This window comes from Ammospiza nelsoni, chromosome 11 (assembly GCF_027579445.1).
Source record: "Ammospiza nelsoni isolate bAmmNel1 chromosome 11, bAmmNel1.pri, whole genome shotgun sequence".
Lineage (NCBI taxonomy): Eukaryota > Metazoa > Chordata > Aves > Passeriformes > Passerellidae > Ammospiza > Ammospiza nelsoni.
In genome coordinates, this window is record NC_080643.1 from 13,756,043 (window position 1) to 13,772,264 (window position 16,222).

The following is a 16,222-nucleotide window of genomic DNA, read 5'->3' on the forward strand; positions in this document are numbered from 1 at the left end:
ATTGGCATTACACATACATAAAACAAAATTTTAAGAAAACGCTTCATAAATGCTGAAATTCTTTTATCTGTTATTTATTTTCTGAAATACTATTTCAAAAACCTTACAAATTATCTTGGTGAAAGAAAGGAAATCTCCTTTAAAACTCAGTAAATAAACCTTGAATAAACATGTAGAAACTGCCTGGAAGTCATGAAAATCTCAGCAGATAAATACTGAACACCATGGGTTATAGAAATAATCCCATACATTCAGTAATTGTCTAAAAAATATATATTCCCCAGGTCATGCCCCATTTCACAGAAAATATGTGGTTTTACAAGTCATCAGAAACTTCCATTATTTTCTTATAATTTTGGACAAAAATAATAACTTATACAAGCTTCTAGGAAATCACAATTCCACTCCAAGATGAGTTGAATTGTTTTACACCACCTTAACCTGAGAAATTGAGGAGCGCTTTAATACTCTTATAACTGGTCAAATATCAAACTCCTGTGTGTGCCATACAAAGCCTGGCTATTCCAAAGCACTTTTGGCTAAACAAACAGTGGGGAGAGAAGGACCCTTTGAAAAGCTGAGATGCCCTGAGCTGCTGGGGTGTGATCTGGGCTCCCAGCCGTGCACTCACCACAAGCTGCCGCAGCACGCCGGGCTCTCCCCTTCGCCGCTGACGTTCTCCGTGTTCACCGACTCGGTCTCGCTGGTGGGCATGCTCGCTGTGGGGACACACAACTGCCTCAGAGCCAGCCCCACGCAAGGCATGGCACAGCTGGCATCTCCTCACCCACGGCAAGAGGGCCCCCAGCTCTGCTGAGAGCTTGGAAGGCCTGAGGAGTCGTAGATGAAGTCAGACACTTCATCAATCCTCCTCTCTCACCGAAAGGAAGCACGCGGAATTCCAGAGAGAATGGTGGCTTTTTTAGTTTTGTTGTTTCTTTTTAGTGATTCAAGGTAATTGCTTACAATTCACTGCAGAGTATAAAGCAGAGGAAGTTTGTACTACCCCAGCAAAGAAATTAACCTGAGCTAGATTCTGAAACTTTTCCCTTTGAGAAATGTTCTGTTAACACTTTGGAGATGCTTTTCTGGTGAAGTGCTATTAAAAGCTCTCTGATTCCAAGAAATATCATCAAACTTCTCAAAGCAGGAACAATCACACCGTGGTCACGCTGACCACTCTTTGCTTTTACTGACATGGTGAATTATTGAGGCAAGATGCCAGAAGGTAAATGTGCCTGCAGATACTGTGTGAGCAGCAGGCAGGAGCAGGGGAATGGGAGACTAGTCCTTCAAAGCATGATGAGAATTACCACTAATAAAAAGGGGACAAGTACATTTGCCCCAGAGTGAATTACTGCACATATAGTGGAACTGAGTGGTTAGTAATTGCAGCTGATGGTTTTTAGAAAAAACTCATTTTCAGCTGGGTCATCACCATTTGTCTGCAAATCAGCTGAAATATAGAGGGAGGACACCTTATGTCAAAAAGTGTTAGGAAATTATGAACAGCCAAAGTTCTCAGTACTTCCTAGGGGAGAGCACTGCTCCCATGTCTGCAAAGTGAGAATGAAAGGAAAAACTCAGGAACAAGAAAAGGGTTACTTAATGTTGCTGGTCTACACAGTAGAAATACCATTTAAAGTAGGAAACAAAAGAGATGTGAAAGATGCACTGAAATTACTGTAAAACAGCAAGAACAAAAGAAAAACAGAGCATTCTAAAGGTATTCTGGTGTGTACCTTCACCGTTTTAATGGTTTCGTTGGTTGGTTTATTTGGTTTGATTTGTTAGGAAGGGTTTAAGCCAATGTCTGTGAACTGACCTTATTCAGGGCAATACACTGCCAACTTCTGATAGGGACATCTCACTGTTTTGGTAGCTAAAGGATGATATGAGATTTAAGAACCAGACCCTGAATTTTCTGGTTTGTGCACAAATCAGGCACAAAGTGATAAGTGTTAGGAACAGTCTCTCTGCACAGCCTCTATACTGCCTCAACACTGACATGAGGACAGAGGGGAGTGGGAAGGGCAGGTTTGGTTTCTGTGCCCATCAGTCCCATCCAAGCTGGAGACTGACAGGTCTGTGCAGGCCAGGTACTCAGCTACTGCTGAGAATCTGGCCCCATAAGCAAGTCACTGTTATATGGAATGCTAAACAGAGTAGCATAACAAAGAAAGATCCAAAATGTCCATGCAGGTGTTTGAATAAACAGAGCACTTCAGGCAGTAAGCACAGCAAAACCTTCTTTCACAAGGTTCTTCTGTTCTGATGATTCTTTTAAAATATTTCTGTAATGACTTTATATATTAAAATTCTCTGGTTAGCACCTGCAAGTGTCTCAATTCTAATATCATACTTCCCTTTATAAATCAGTTTTAAAATAATGAATTTTTCTAGTCCTGTAAGATCTTCACTGCTTACAGTCAGAGTTCAAAAGGAATTTCACTCAAAAGTAAGGAAAACAATCTTTGATGTTCAAATTCAACTATTAAAATTTCAAAGGGTTAAAGAAAAAAATCACAAAATTATTTCAAGCAAGTCTCAGGGCTTTGGAACTAAGAATTTTTATTTTAAAATGCCAGTTTTGTTTGAAATAACTATAAATATATATAAGCATACCCTGTCTGGTAAATAACTGAACTGTTTGCCTTGTGCCAGGTGACTTGACTGCTGTTAGAAAACATAGCATTGCAGTCACCTAATGATGAGCATTTCAGCACTTGTGATAAGCAACTGCAAAATAAGAGTGCTGAAGTCTTGTTTCACATACCATTAAGAGCTGCCAGGAAAACGCAGCTAGGCCTACTCCCATGATTATTGCATATGTGCAACATGTCCCACACTTGTATTTCAAATTTATCAACCCTTCTGTCCCTTGAAAAAAAAGGTACCTAGAATCCAACTCTTCACAAAGTGTCACTCCATTGAGTGACAAAAAAGCTACATCTAATGCAAGTAATGCAAGTGCATATAAAGTGAAGTACTGTAATTTTAACTCAAATCTACCCTGACTTTATATTTTAGCCCACAATAAGAAATACCAGCCCCTTTTGAATAAGATTTTTTGAAGAAAAACAAAGCAAAAATATCTTTGTCCCTACTGAAGTGAATGTCAGTTCTGTTAATTATTAAATACATCAGAATGTTACTGTGTTTTAGACACCACAGGGCTCTTGCTGCATCTCTATCAGTGACTTGCAGGTGCTGTATTACAAACAGAAGAGGGGAAGAAAAAAGAACCAATTCACATTAGAAACTCAGCTGCCATTATAATATCATTTATATGTCAAAATTGAAACTCTACAGAAGTACTGAGAAAGGCACCGTGTGGAAGTCCAGCTCCAGCAATGCCAGCAAGTCATCAGGTCCTTAGGCAGAAGAAAAGAGCAGCACTGCATGTCCACATCCACTCTGCTAATGCAAGCAGCCTGCCAGGTCCCAAAACAGCTCAGCTCCATGGCCACAGCTCCATAAGGGCAGGTGGTGTCCATGAGGCAAACACAGCACACAATTTTGAGAGAATTTTGGGAGACTGATCTCAGCAGGGTCAGCTCTGAGATCTGTAAACTGGACCCCAGTACTGAAAGGAAGATGCCAAATTTTTGTCTTTTCTTGATTCACCTTTTGCCCTTGTTTTACTGGCATTCTTCTGGAAAGATTATCTAGATTTCTAGATCCAATAATCTCTTCAATTGAACTAACTGGTTTCAAACAAAAGAATGCTTGCATTAGACGATATAAGCAACCCATACAGCATGCAGCTTAATACTTTCCTGAGTGGATAGAAAACAGGTCAAATACATCAACTACTATATTTTACTTCTGTGGATAAGAATATAACATGAGAAAAACAATCCATTGTGTTCACGAGGTACTCTATGTATGGAGTTTCAGACTTGGGAGCAGGGATTTCCAACTCCACTCCAGGATGTAACCTAACTAATGCAAGAAGAGCAATACACTGTCTATCAGCAATGCTGTGCCCTGGCCAGCTACAGTTAGAAGAAATAAATTCCATAATCCTGAAATTCAACAATTCAGTGTCACCGTAGAATCCAGAAGCAGGCTAAATTACAACCTGAATTACCGAATTGTGGTTTCAAGTATTAATGTTGGAAATGTTTTCCTCTCTAATGTAAATTATTAAAATTTTAACCTGTTTCAATTTCAACTGTGCATTTTCACACTGGTGCATGTTGGGCAGCCTTTTGTTTAACTGTGCTGAAGGAAAAGTGCTGCAGAAGAGCAGTGATCTGCCCAGCTCATCAGTATTGGCTACTGCACAGAATCTTGGCATTATATTAAACTGGCAAAATTTTAGATCACTCTTACAAAAAATTACATGTTCTGTTTGCTAGTAACAGCCAACCAATTCCTTGAATTGTTGGTTCCAAAATTTTCCTAATTCTTTCTCAAATTAGTACATGAATTTTCTGAATCCTTTTTACCAAATCTTTGAGGTAGTCAAACGGGAAAACAGAGTGGGAAAAAAAAATTCCCCAAAGTGGCAACATTATCATTGCAAATGCATCTCAAATTTTCCCAAGTCTGCTGTATGCCCAGAAAACACTTCAGAAAGAAGTGGCACTATCTCTTCTGACTGTGAAGCTTCTTGGGGTAAATTCAGTTTAAGGAGAGTCTGCTTGGAAGATGTTCTCCATGATAGTGTAGCAAGATATCTTTTTTCCTAGTGCAGATTTAATGTTGCTGTAGATCATTTTTATGGGCTCTCTGTTTTTATAGGCAAATGGAAAAGCAATATAAGGCTGGCTGCATAGCAGTGGAAAGAGACCAAATAAATTGGGTTTTGTTGTAGTAGCATCACTGAACCAACCAATTGTAGACTGAAGGATGACGCTGAGAACCTTGGAAATGTTGCATAGTCTACACACATGTTACTTTAATGGACATACAGGTAGAGGGTATACAAAGAAAAATATTTAGTGTGGTGTTTCTAATCCAGAGACAGTCTAAGCTTCAACTCCTCAGATCAGCATAATCGTCTCAGGAAGAAATAAACTTAGGCCATTAATTTGTACTTTGGAAAAATCCTACTCACAAAAGGTGCGCCTGGCAAGGCAGACATCAGAACCTGAATCTGCTCATCTAAGGGCTAGTTCAAAGTAAAATTGTTATTGTCTTCTCACAATTTTATAGGAAAACCATTTAAGCACGCAGAACTGAGGGAGCTATCAGACAGTGATATGTATATATCTATATGCAACAGCTGCACAAACAATTTAAAGCAGACTCACTGTTTGTACAAAATGACTCTATCAGGCCCCAGCAACTTCTGACTTAGAATTCTACATTCTCTAAAGTAACTGGATGAGAGTACCAGACTCAGTCTGGGCCACAATAGGAATTGTTAGGACAGCAAAAAATCTAGTTGATCAAATAACTTGCAGATAGGACTAAAACTAGATCTCCTAACTACTGCAACTCTGCTCATGTCAAAACAGGACATCTGCCAGTATTAAAACAGGCAGATTTGAAAATAAATATCATACTGTAAACCTCCATCTTCATTGTGGGTGGGGAAAAGTGAATAAAACAAACTACAGAAACAAAACCATCAACAACAAAAGGAGATACAGTAAAAGCTTGTGTTTTGTTAGATTCTACATCATAAGTATCAAAAGTAAATAGTAAGTATTATCATGCTCTTCTAAGCTTACACTATGATGGATTAAAAAACTTGTAAAATACTTTTATTACTTTCTACATGCCTAAATTTAAAATACACTTTTGATCTGGGTTACCTGACTTCTGAAAAAGAAAACTTATTCTTCAAGAACACCCACAGACAAAGACACTTCAGGGGAAATGTGAATGGATTAAAGACTGTTTTAGGGAGGTAGAGCAGAGCACCTCTATTTCAAACATGCACTTCAACCAGGAGGAAGGTCTGCATGCACAAGGGGTTCCATGCTAGAGGGCTGTGCCTGGGTTAGAGAAATGCAAACAGTCTGTGCTCCCAAAAGCTACCACATCCAATGCAGTATGGGCACAAAAGAAAAGTTCAACTGCAAATCCGAGCACGTTTTACCATGTTTATTGGAAGAACGGCCAAAGCAGCTAAGTCTGCTTTTCTTCTTGTCTTCCATTAAGTCAGCCAGTGTAAGCCCTGGGGAAGCACATGTAATCCCAGCAGTGACGCGGGAGGTGGCAGCAGTCGCAACGCAAAAAAACAAAAACGTGTCCGTACACACAACACAGGCAAGGTTAGGCAGAACAGACTGACATCACCGGCAGCACGACTGTCACAGCTAAACCCCTCACCTCTCACGGCTCCTCGCATTCTGAGCTAAATTCGCAGTGCTTTGAAGGCAATGGAAGTTTTTTTTTTCATTGGCTTCAGGATAATCAATAATAAAGATTTCCAACTTTCACTAAAGGCATGTTTACAATTCTAGTAATTAAAAGGTATTGTTATTCAGCAGCATTGAATATCTGCCCATTATCAGCAGCAGAGACGTACAAATATATAGGACTTATAAATAAATTACTTAATGACTTTTCTGATTAGAAATTTTCAAATGCTAAGGGGGCATTGTAGGAATCTCAACTACAATTCTAAACAATTACATGAGAAACTATTAATCACTGACGTAACCATCTTTGAAATCTCTGCCTGCCACAGAAATCTTGTGTATCCCAAACCCAGAGCTCTTCTACATCATTGAGGAATTCCATGGTCATCATCCATCTCCATAAACCAGCAGTAATCTGGATCACCCAGAGGTTTAGATATTCAAAGCAGGGACACAGTTGTCTAGAAGCCTGAAAATTATTATTCTGAATATCTTGGGACCCAGCTCTACTTCATGCTTCCAAGATGGCTCAAGAAAAAAAATCACCAATATATTTAATCTAAATTTATTACCTAAAAATATCTGAAATGCAAGGAGGTGGAGCATCTCCGCAACCCTTCCTCCTTTAGAGGCTGTTGCAATTGATATTAACATTGGAATACCAAGCCACATATTTAAGGACGTGTGCATAAATCCAGGAGTGCTAGGAGATTGCCTATTCACTGTAAATTTCCACACAAAAGCATATATGTCTGCCTGAAATTAAAATCTTGGCATTTCTCTTAAAGCTCTTTTAATTACTTTCCTTCTATTTTCACTCTGCAAGTCTTCTACATCCTTTAACATAGCCTAAAATTATGCCTAAGTTTACAGCTTAGATATAAAAGTTCTTTCAAACTCAGTAGATATGCAAAGTATTTTTTATCTGTATGACCTCAAAGCTGTTTAAGGAATGCCAGAGCAAATGGGGGGGTTTTGTAGCCTATTAACAGACATCCAATTTGAACAGGACAAAAAAGGTTCCTGGGATTTTACCTGTAAACCCAGTCCATTGGCACCACAGCTGACAACCCAGTCATCCAACACTGTGCAAACTCAGCATCACCTACAATTCTACACAGCAGCCTTGTACAAACGTATTTACTCCATAAAACGTGTCATCTTTTACATCTCAGGCTTAGGATTTTATACTAGTACTCAAACCCAGAGTTTATGCACTCCTTCCACACATAAGTAGCAATAACTAAGTATTGTGAATTCTGGCTTTTTTTGCTCTGTTCTAGATAAAAATTCTATTGGTGCAACATATTTTCCAATAGACATAAATTATTCCTTTCCAGTGGTGCAGGAATCAACATCAACCCACATTTTCCCTTGCAGCCTCTCATAAAAACAGTGTCCTTCCAGTCAGTAACACAGTCCCATACTTCCATACTTTGTTTTTATTGTGAACTACAGGATTATAAAATTCTGAAACTCAAAGATTCTGAAAAACTACTACTATCACTGCAATGCAGAGATAGTATACTGTCTATCATACTTCAATATGCTTCAATATCAAACTACCAGATAAATCATCTGGTTCTAACAGCCTACTGTTAAATAAATACATCATAAATTATATTTCTTAGTGTCAAGTGAAAATCCCACAAGATTTCATTTATTGCACACCCAGTTAAGACAGGTAGTAAAAAATGTTCTCTATTGTATTCTGAATATCAAAAAGAAAGACACAGAATGTTGTTTTCCTATTTCAACAACAACAACAAAACATCCTCAGTATTAGCACAAGGTTATTTCTTGACTGTAACTTCGGTCATATTTTTAAGCACTTTATATCATTATTGTTTTCCTTGTATGCACCCACAGGAAAACACATTCTAAGGATTTACAATAAGATTTAATGGCATATGGCTTCTCTGCACTAACTCTTTCCAGAACACGAATAAAGCAAAGTTTATAAATCTCAGCAGTAACTGAATGCAGACAGTGATTCATACATGGACACCCCAAGCAGAATTTTGTTGTAAGATTCCAAATTACCTTCCATGACTCAGCATCTCCATATTGACAGACAATTGCTCTGCTAACCAACACTTCTGCAAGCTGGGAAAGGGAGAGCACTGGCCAGGCTGCCTTCCCTGCAGTGCAACACCCCCAGGAGGAGCCAAACTGTCCCCACAGAAGCAGAGAGGAAGGAATACATACTGTTCCTTTTGCCTTCTTCATCAGCCTCTTCATCATTCTCGGGGTCAATGTCTTCGGCCTGGGTAATCCAGTCTAAATATCCCTTCAGGTCTTCTTCAAGCTGCTGTTTTTCACGTAGCTTCTGGAAGTCCCCTCGGGCCTTGGCTTTTTCCCTTTCTTTGGAAAATTCCCTATCAAATGCAGATAAAGCAGAAAAAAACCACTGATTGACAAACTCTCAGGCATTTTGAACAAAGTCTTGACACTGCAGATTAGCACAGTGACATAGAAAATACACCAAAGATTGGAGTGCTGCTTTGAAAACAAGGTAGAGGTGCAAAGAAGTCATGGCAAATCCCTACCACCTCATATCTCAACTTTCAGAGCTTTTATGATTTAATCAAAAATTAAGCAGTATTTTTGACACTTCCCATAAGGGAAGAGTCTATTCTTCTCATTTAATTACTGCTCTTCTATACAGATCTCAACATTTCTTTTTTCTACAAACAGAAACTAGCTTGCAATAATGAAGCAATTTCACATTTAAGTATTAAGTTTCAGTAAAAAGAAAATTCTGGTAGCCCGTTCTAAAATCCTTCCTCTCCCAGTCACAGTTCATTGGCCATGTCCAAACATACAGAGCCTCACTTTTGGGCTCTCCCTTAATATCACACACAGACTCCTGTGATGCTGGAAATTTGCTCCCTGCAACAGAACCTAGAAGTTCCTCACAGATCAGAAATAGAAATGTAATCCTCTATCTCACTGCCCCAATCTCAAGACAATGTATTGGACTGTCTATCCAGTTTAGTTCAGGATTGGGATCAATCCCTGAATTATAATGGAATGATAATAAAAGTAATGAAATCATGCTCTTTGATGAGGAGATTTGATAAAATGGCCTCCAAAAGTCTTTTTCAACCTTAACTACCCCATAAATCTAAGATTCCATGAATGACATAAAACTCAAGACAACTAACAATTATATTCTATATTCTCCCCCCACAACACCTCACATGCCAACATTATTACAACTTTTGGTGTGATTCCCCATCTCCAAATGAGAAACCTCCTTTGCTACAAGGACCAACACATTCCAGTTTATCTGAGTATCAATACGTAGTGTTAGGGGCAGGCACGGATCTTTTGGACCGTATTCTAACTACACACAATTCAGTATTTAAAGTTAAGCTTGTTCTGACTAACATGTTAATCATAGAAGGGTTTGGGTTGGGACGCTCCTCAAAGCTCATCCCATTCCATGTTCCTGCAGTGGGCAGGGACATCTTCCACTACCCCAGGGTGCTCCAGGCCCTGTTCAACCTGGCCTTGGACACGTCCAGGCGTGTGGCAGCCACAGCTTCTCTGGGCAACATGTACCAGGGCCTCACCACCCTCAGAGGGAAGAATTTCTTCCTAATATTAATATAAACTACCTTCATTCAGTTTCAGCAGTTTACCCCTTGTCCTATCGCTACTCACATTAATCTTACAATGGGGCTTAAATTACACTTTAAGAAAAGCCTAGAGCAATTTCATTTTCCATGAATTTATTGGAAAATTTCACTTGAAGATATTCCCTAGCTAATATTCTCTTAAGGGGAAATTTATTGAACCACTCAATAATACCCTTTCTCAAGTGGAAAATATTATAAAATTCACATAAGACAAAAATATTTTAAGACAGTCAAACAATTAGCAATAAAAATATTGCCCTAAGAAAGCAGAATAGAGTAACAGAAAGTCTCCATTTTTCAAAATAATATTACAATTTGGTGATATACACTGTTTGTTTAGAATTACAAAGACATAATCTCTCCAGGGGGCATCTTATTTATTTTTACTAGCTGTTTTAGTCTTTAAACATGTCAGAGAAAAAATTTAGTATTTAGATGACATGAGTAAATTTAAGTGTTAAGCTGTTTACATACAACTACAGAGATGCTGGAGGTTTTTTAATGTTATGTTGCAGAAGTTACACAGTTTTCTGCTGCAAATGCTAAGGGGCAGGCACGACATCTTTTCCAGCTGAGGACTTAATTCCACAGCATTTCAGCCTGGCACATGGGGATCATCCTGTTCCATCTGATGGCACTGTAATGAAGCTGAAGAATGCCAGTGCTTGCTTTGCATTTGCTCCCCTTCACCTCCCATCCAGGACCAGATCCTGCAAGAGGCCATCTCCTCACAAAAAGTGAGAGAGAGAGCTGTAAAGAGCTCTCTGAAAGATAATCACTCTAAAAAATAACCAGAGTAATTCCACAAGTCAATAAGAAACCGTTTGGGTTAAGGAATGCCAGGTTTAAGCTTCTCTCAGAGAGAGGATTAGAGCCTGTCCTTTCCACCTGATTGAGGCAGCGTGCTCATGACTCACTTCCCACAGGCAGCATCTCTGGAGAAAGCTATCATGGCAGAGCAGGAAATGAGAAGTAGCAAGCCTTGCTGGCTTTTACTAAGTATTCATGTGCTTTTCATTTATAGTCCTTCAGGTATTTCTTATTAATTCAAAGGAGATGTGATGCATGAGGGTGAAGTAAAACAAAAGTTGCTGTTATTATATAGAGTGAAGTGAACAAAATAATTTTTAAATTAATCAGCTGGCAAGACTGATACTTTGAACAGAACTTCACCCATGGCTGAACTGCTCTTTGACTTCACATTGAAACAGCCACATGCAGAGAATTAAACCTATATACACAGCTGATTCTGACCTTTTCCTTTAGTGCTGCACAGAAGTCAGATGCTGCCTTGCTACAGGCTGCTGCCATTTATCAGTAGGGGGAGATGCAAGGGTGCTCATTTCCATGATATTTAAAAATTTCAATTTTATTTTTAAAATTTGTTTATAAGGAACTATAAAACGTGAGAAGGTAATTTTCTTCAGGGGAGGGAAGAATCTGGCTTTAGGGCATTTTTTTTCTATCTCATCCACAATGAAGGGATATCACTCAGACAAATATGTACATACTCCTTTTTAGGGGAATGCCATGAATAAGAAAGGAGAATTTAATAGAATTGGAAAGTAATGAATTTCCTGTTGGCAAAACAAAAGCATCTCTTTTTCTTGGCCAAGAAATAAGCTATTTGAAAAAGATGATGGGGGTGAGAAGGGGGAGAGGTGTTGGCTCTTTAAAGCTTCTCACAAAGACATCTGGACAAAAAGATACTTGAATATTTAGGTAAAGATACATAGACATTGGCTGATCTCCTGGAAGGAGGACTAAGACAGCTGCTTGTGCAGCATTTCATGGCTGGGGAGTGGGAAGGGTGGTCCAGGGCAATAAAGAAAAGCTTTCAGCTCTGTAGGCAGCACAGGGACTGACGTGGTCAGACTGGTGGCCTGAACTGGCCTCCCTGTCATCAACCCAGCACTCAGGCCAGCAGCCTCTGAAGCTGACAGGCTCAAGAAACTGCACATTAATTGCAGTAAGTGGACTTAAGCTCTGTAAATATTTGGTTTCACAAATGCCTGTGCTAAGAGCTAACTTTGAAACACCTATTTCATTCTGGTTTGATAAAATGACCTGGATCTGATATTTGAAAGCATTTTGGGCAGTGGTGCTGCATTTGCAGCATAATAGAGACATCACTTGCAAAATAAAGCATTTTATGGAGACTAATTTACATAATCTCATTTACTTTTAATGATAACTAACCCACTATATAAAATTCAGGGTTTATTTCTGTTGCTCAAAAATTCCTTGTCTCCTAGCAGAAAGATGATCTCATTTCTCTGTTCAGGCACAACACCATCATCATCAATGGTTGTTGAGGCAGAAGCATATAAAATGCAGGGCTTGAATTCATGCTTCAATAGTCTGGGGTAATCATGCCAGATTTTTCTTTCTTCAGCAGAGTGAAATAACCCCTGCTGGTGTGCATCACTCAGGAATGGCTCGATGCAACAAGGTGGAAGTGGCAGCAGGGAGTGCGTGCTGGCACTCAATTACATCTCCCTGGTTCTCACACCTTCAATTACAGGCAGGGTCATATTAACCAAAAATCCTAAGGCAATTTGTTGAAATTATTTTGGTACACTCTCCCTTCTCTCTATATATTCATAGATATAATAACTAGAGACACCTCCACCACCTCCTACCAGCTGAAAGCTTTCCCATGCTAAAGGCCAGGGACATTTCATCAGGGGGCCTGCACAGCAGCAGGAGTGTTGCTGAAATTCCTGCATCTCTCTAGGCATTGATGATGGGAAACAAACAGTTGCTTTTGATATCAGAGCATAAAGCAGGACACAAACCCTTTGCTAGCCATATTCCTGCCCTTTTGTGTCACTGCAAATGCAGTGGGAGGGCAAGTGAATCTCCTGCATACAGAGCTCACTGCACACAAGGTCTGCTATGTGGAAAGTGTTAAGCTAATTCTATATGTAGAACTGCCAACCAGACATCCCAGACTCATTTATTCACAGAGAACAGTCACATAATAACAAAAATGTACTCACATGAGTACAGTGTTGGGCACCAGACTTGCAGGAGAGGTTTCACACTGTGGTAACCATACCAACCAACAAATCAGCAGAATCTAAAGAGAACTAAAACTACTTCAAGTGTACAAATAAGCAGGGACAGCAAGCTTACAGCTGGGTGTAAAGTGTAACAGATGTGAAGAGACATAAAAAGGTTAAGTAACATCACACCTTTAAATAAAGAAGATTTGGACACATCATTGTCACCCCCTTCTTTTAGGGGAAAAAAACCTCACAGGCTGAACACTAGAATTATTACTCTAGGGCAAAACCAAAAAGTCCTAGCAGGAATTTTCCTTGAGCAAGGAGCATTGGGCCCTTGATGGGGAAATGCAAACCGGTATTGCCTATCCATGGCTGTCTCTGTGCAGTTGGGTAGCAATTACCAAAACGTGCATTCCACAGCTCCAGCAGCTCTGTGCAGCAAGGGCCTGTCCAGCCTTACTGTGCCAGAGTGCCCAGGAGTGCTATGGGATCATTGGTAGGAACAGACAGGGAACCATTTGAGCACCAAAACCGAGATCTGCTGTTTCAGACCATGGTTAATCAGATCTGCACATTAAGATGTGCTCCTCCTCTCCTGGGTCAAGCCCTATTTGGCCCAGGACACTCGGGATTTCTGGGCAGAAGAAGGGGCAGGTGTGAGCCCAGCACCAGAGGCTGCCATCCCCTGACATTGGTCTGTGCCCTCTCCATGGGTTTGTGAAGCTGCCCTGTCTTGTTCCCTGCCAGGGGCTGCCCACCGAGCACCCACAGCACTAATCCCTAAAACACCTTGGTGTGGTGAGTTCAGACAGGACTGAAATAAAATCAGTTCCCTCCAAGCTCTTACTCAAGACTACAGGCCTGGCTTTAGTGGTTTCTGTCTAAAGCAATCTTCTGCTGTATACAGCTGAAAGTATTTGCTGATTAATTATTGTTAGTAGATCCAACTGATTGTTCAAATATAATATTTGCTTTCAAAAGGAAAATTTTACTTTCACCAAGACACAAAAATTAAATGACCCTGCTTCAGCTTATAACTTCTTGAGATCTATAGCTGAAGTCTCTCTCCTTGTTTTCAAAGTATATTCAGTTTATCTATGGGAAGGAGTTAAATTTTCAGCAATAATTTTTATTTTGTATTTTTCACTAGGCCTTCCTGCTGCTGTGAAAAGGATCTCTGCCAAAACCAGTTCATTTTCCTTTTGCTGAAAGGCTATGGATGACAGTTTACTGCCATTTTCTATTTGGTGAATCATTAGTCAAATGTCTTTTTCTATGATTTTTCCCATATATATTGTAGACAACAGTTCTTAGGTGTATAAGCTTATCTGCACCAACATAATTTATATGACATTAATTGACAGATACTGCTGGGGGATAGGGGTGGATGAGTACACACCCTTAGTTTTTAGAATCACTTTGTATATACATTACAAATATTGCTGGGGAAAACAAATTGAAAAAAATTAACATTCACTTAGTAATCTGCAAGATCACATGCAGGAGGATGTAAGGACATGTCAAAGCCTATGTTTTGATGTCCTTTTGCAAGGCAATAAATTCAACTTATAAATTTATTAAAGTGTGCTTGAAAGGTTTATTTGTTCCTGTGGCTGCCCAAAGAAATCCTAATGCCTTGAGCAGAAAGTGCCATCAGCAGAACCCATCTCCTAATGATAAGGACTATCTTCAGGAATAGATTATCATGCATCATTAAAAGCCATGCCTCTTGGTAAATAATTTATTTCCTCTGTTCATAGCAAACCAGTTTAATGCATGCTGAATTACTGACATGCCTATTTTAACTTCTTGGGCTTCTTTTTTTTTTTTTAACTTTTTACGCTTTCAGGAGGGATGAGTATCTCCACCCTGATCATTATTTGTTAACTTTCTAATAACCTTAACCTTATAATTTCTAACCTTCAATTTCAGCTCCCTCTTTGGCACCAACAGCCATTCTAGGCTCTGGTCTTTTACACTGGAATATCTGGAGGAGCCCTGTCCTGAGCCCCCAGTTTCTATGCCTAGTACTTCATGCCTTGAGAGAATTTACTTATAGAGTAATGTGAATACTTCTAGAGTAGAAGGAGTAAAAGAGTTTTCTAGAGTTTTTTTGAAAAAGCTGAATTAACTCAAGCCTATGAATTCTCTCCATCCTTGTTATTCAATGGAATTACTTTGGAAAAAAATCTCCACAGTCAGCTTCCATGCAGAAATCACAATATTTACCACATGCAGATTCCATACACACATTGTTTCTGTTCATTTACACTACTGATATTAAAAATATGAACTGCATTTTAAGAATGTCACCTTCTGCAGGCAAGACTGACATGGATCACCAGGAAATACTCACCTTCAGAAAGAGCTAGATGTAAAACAAAAGATCTGCCAAATCATCATTCTCATCCATTTTACAGTACCTAAATACATCAAACATGCAGCGCACAAGAGGCATTACAGAACTACAAAGGGGCAGATGGTCACAGAATAACAAAGGGGTGCAAAGAGAAGAACTGAATATTTTACAACAACAAACAGATCAAAAACAGCAAACAGATTAAAATGTACACGGCACAACCTGATATAAAGGAAGTAACACTTTCATACAGAAAAGGTATTAAGCATTCAGATTCCAATTTCAAAATCTGTATGCAGAGCCATGCTTTTCAAGTAAGTTGGCATAATTTTTGCATTCTTGATATTTTATTGGTTTAGTAAAATTTAACTTTACATGTGGATTTATCGTAAACCAAGTTTTTGTGTTATGGTTTGAGGAGTATAGAACATAAAAGCTAATAACTTTTAAATAAAACAAAAAAAAATTATGTGTTATATATTCAATGCTTGGCTCAGGATGAAAAATATCATTCTACTAAGAAACACAAAAACATCCATTGGATCTTACTAGTACATCAAATTTAGGCATAAAATTTAGACTTGGAGCTCTAAACAGAAAGTATGGGGAAAATGTTTTATATAGAACTGTCATATACTGCTTAAAATAAATCAGAGTAACAGTATTCCACACTGGCCCTTGTTTGCCATAGTTTCAAACAAGTATGCCAGGACATTCTCTTCACTTCCCTACCAAACATAAGTTTGCTCTGACTGGTATCTTTTAGGAGCATCTCCTTTCTCCTTGCACTTTCAATGTCAGTCCTTGGTGATATTTATACATCACGTGTCTCAGCCCTCCAATGTCATTGTCTCCAGAAAGAAAACAAAAAATTGGAGTTTTAGGAAG

The 16,222-nt window shown here is 39.0% G+C and overlaps 1 protein-coding gene across 1 annotated transcript in view; it reads right to left on the reverse strand.

The window, feature by feature from the left end:
• CACNA1D (calcium voltage-gated channel subunit alpha1 D) overlaps positions 1-16,222 on the reverse strand; it is a 169,443-nt gene that overhangs the window by 69,983 nt on the left and 83,238 nt on the right. The window contains exons 9-10 of the mRNA XM_059480355.1: positions 8,529-8,698; positions 632-719 (exon numbers count right to left, since the gene is read on the reverse strand). Coding sequence (XP_059336338.1) covers positions 632-719; positions 8,529-8,698 — 258 coding nt within the window. The remainder of the gene's footprint in view (positions 1-631; positions 720-8,528; positions 8,699-16,222) is intronic.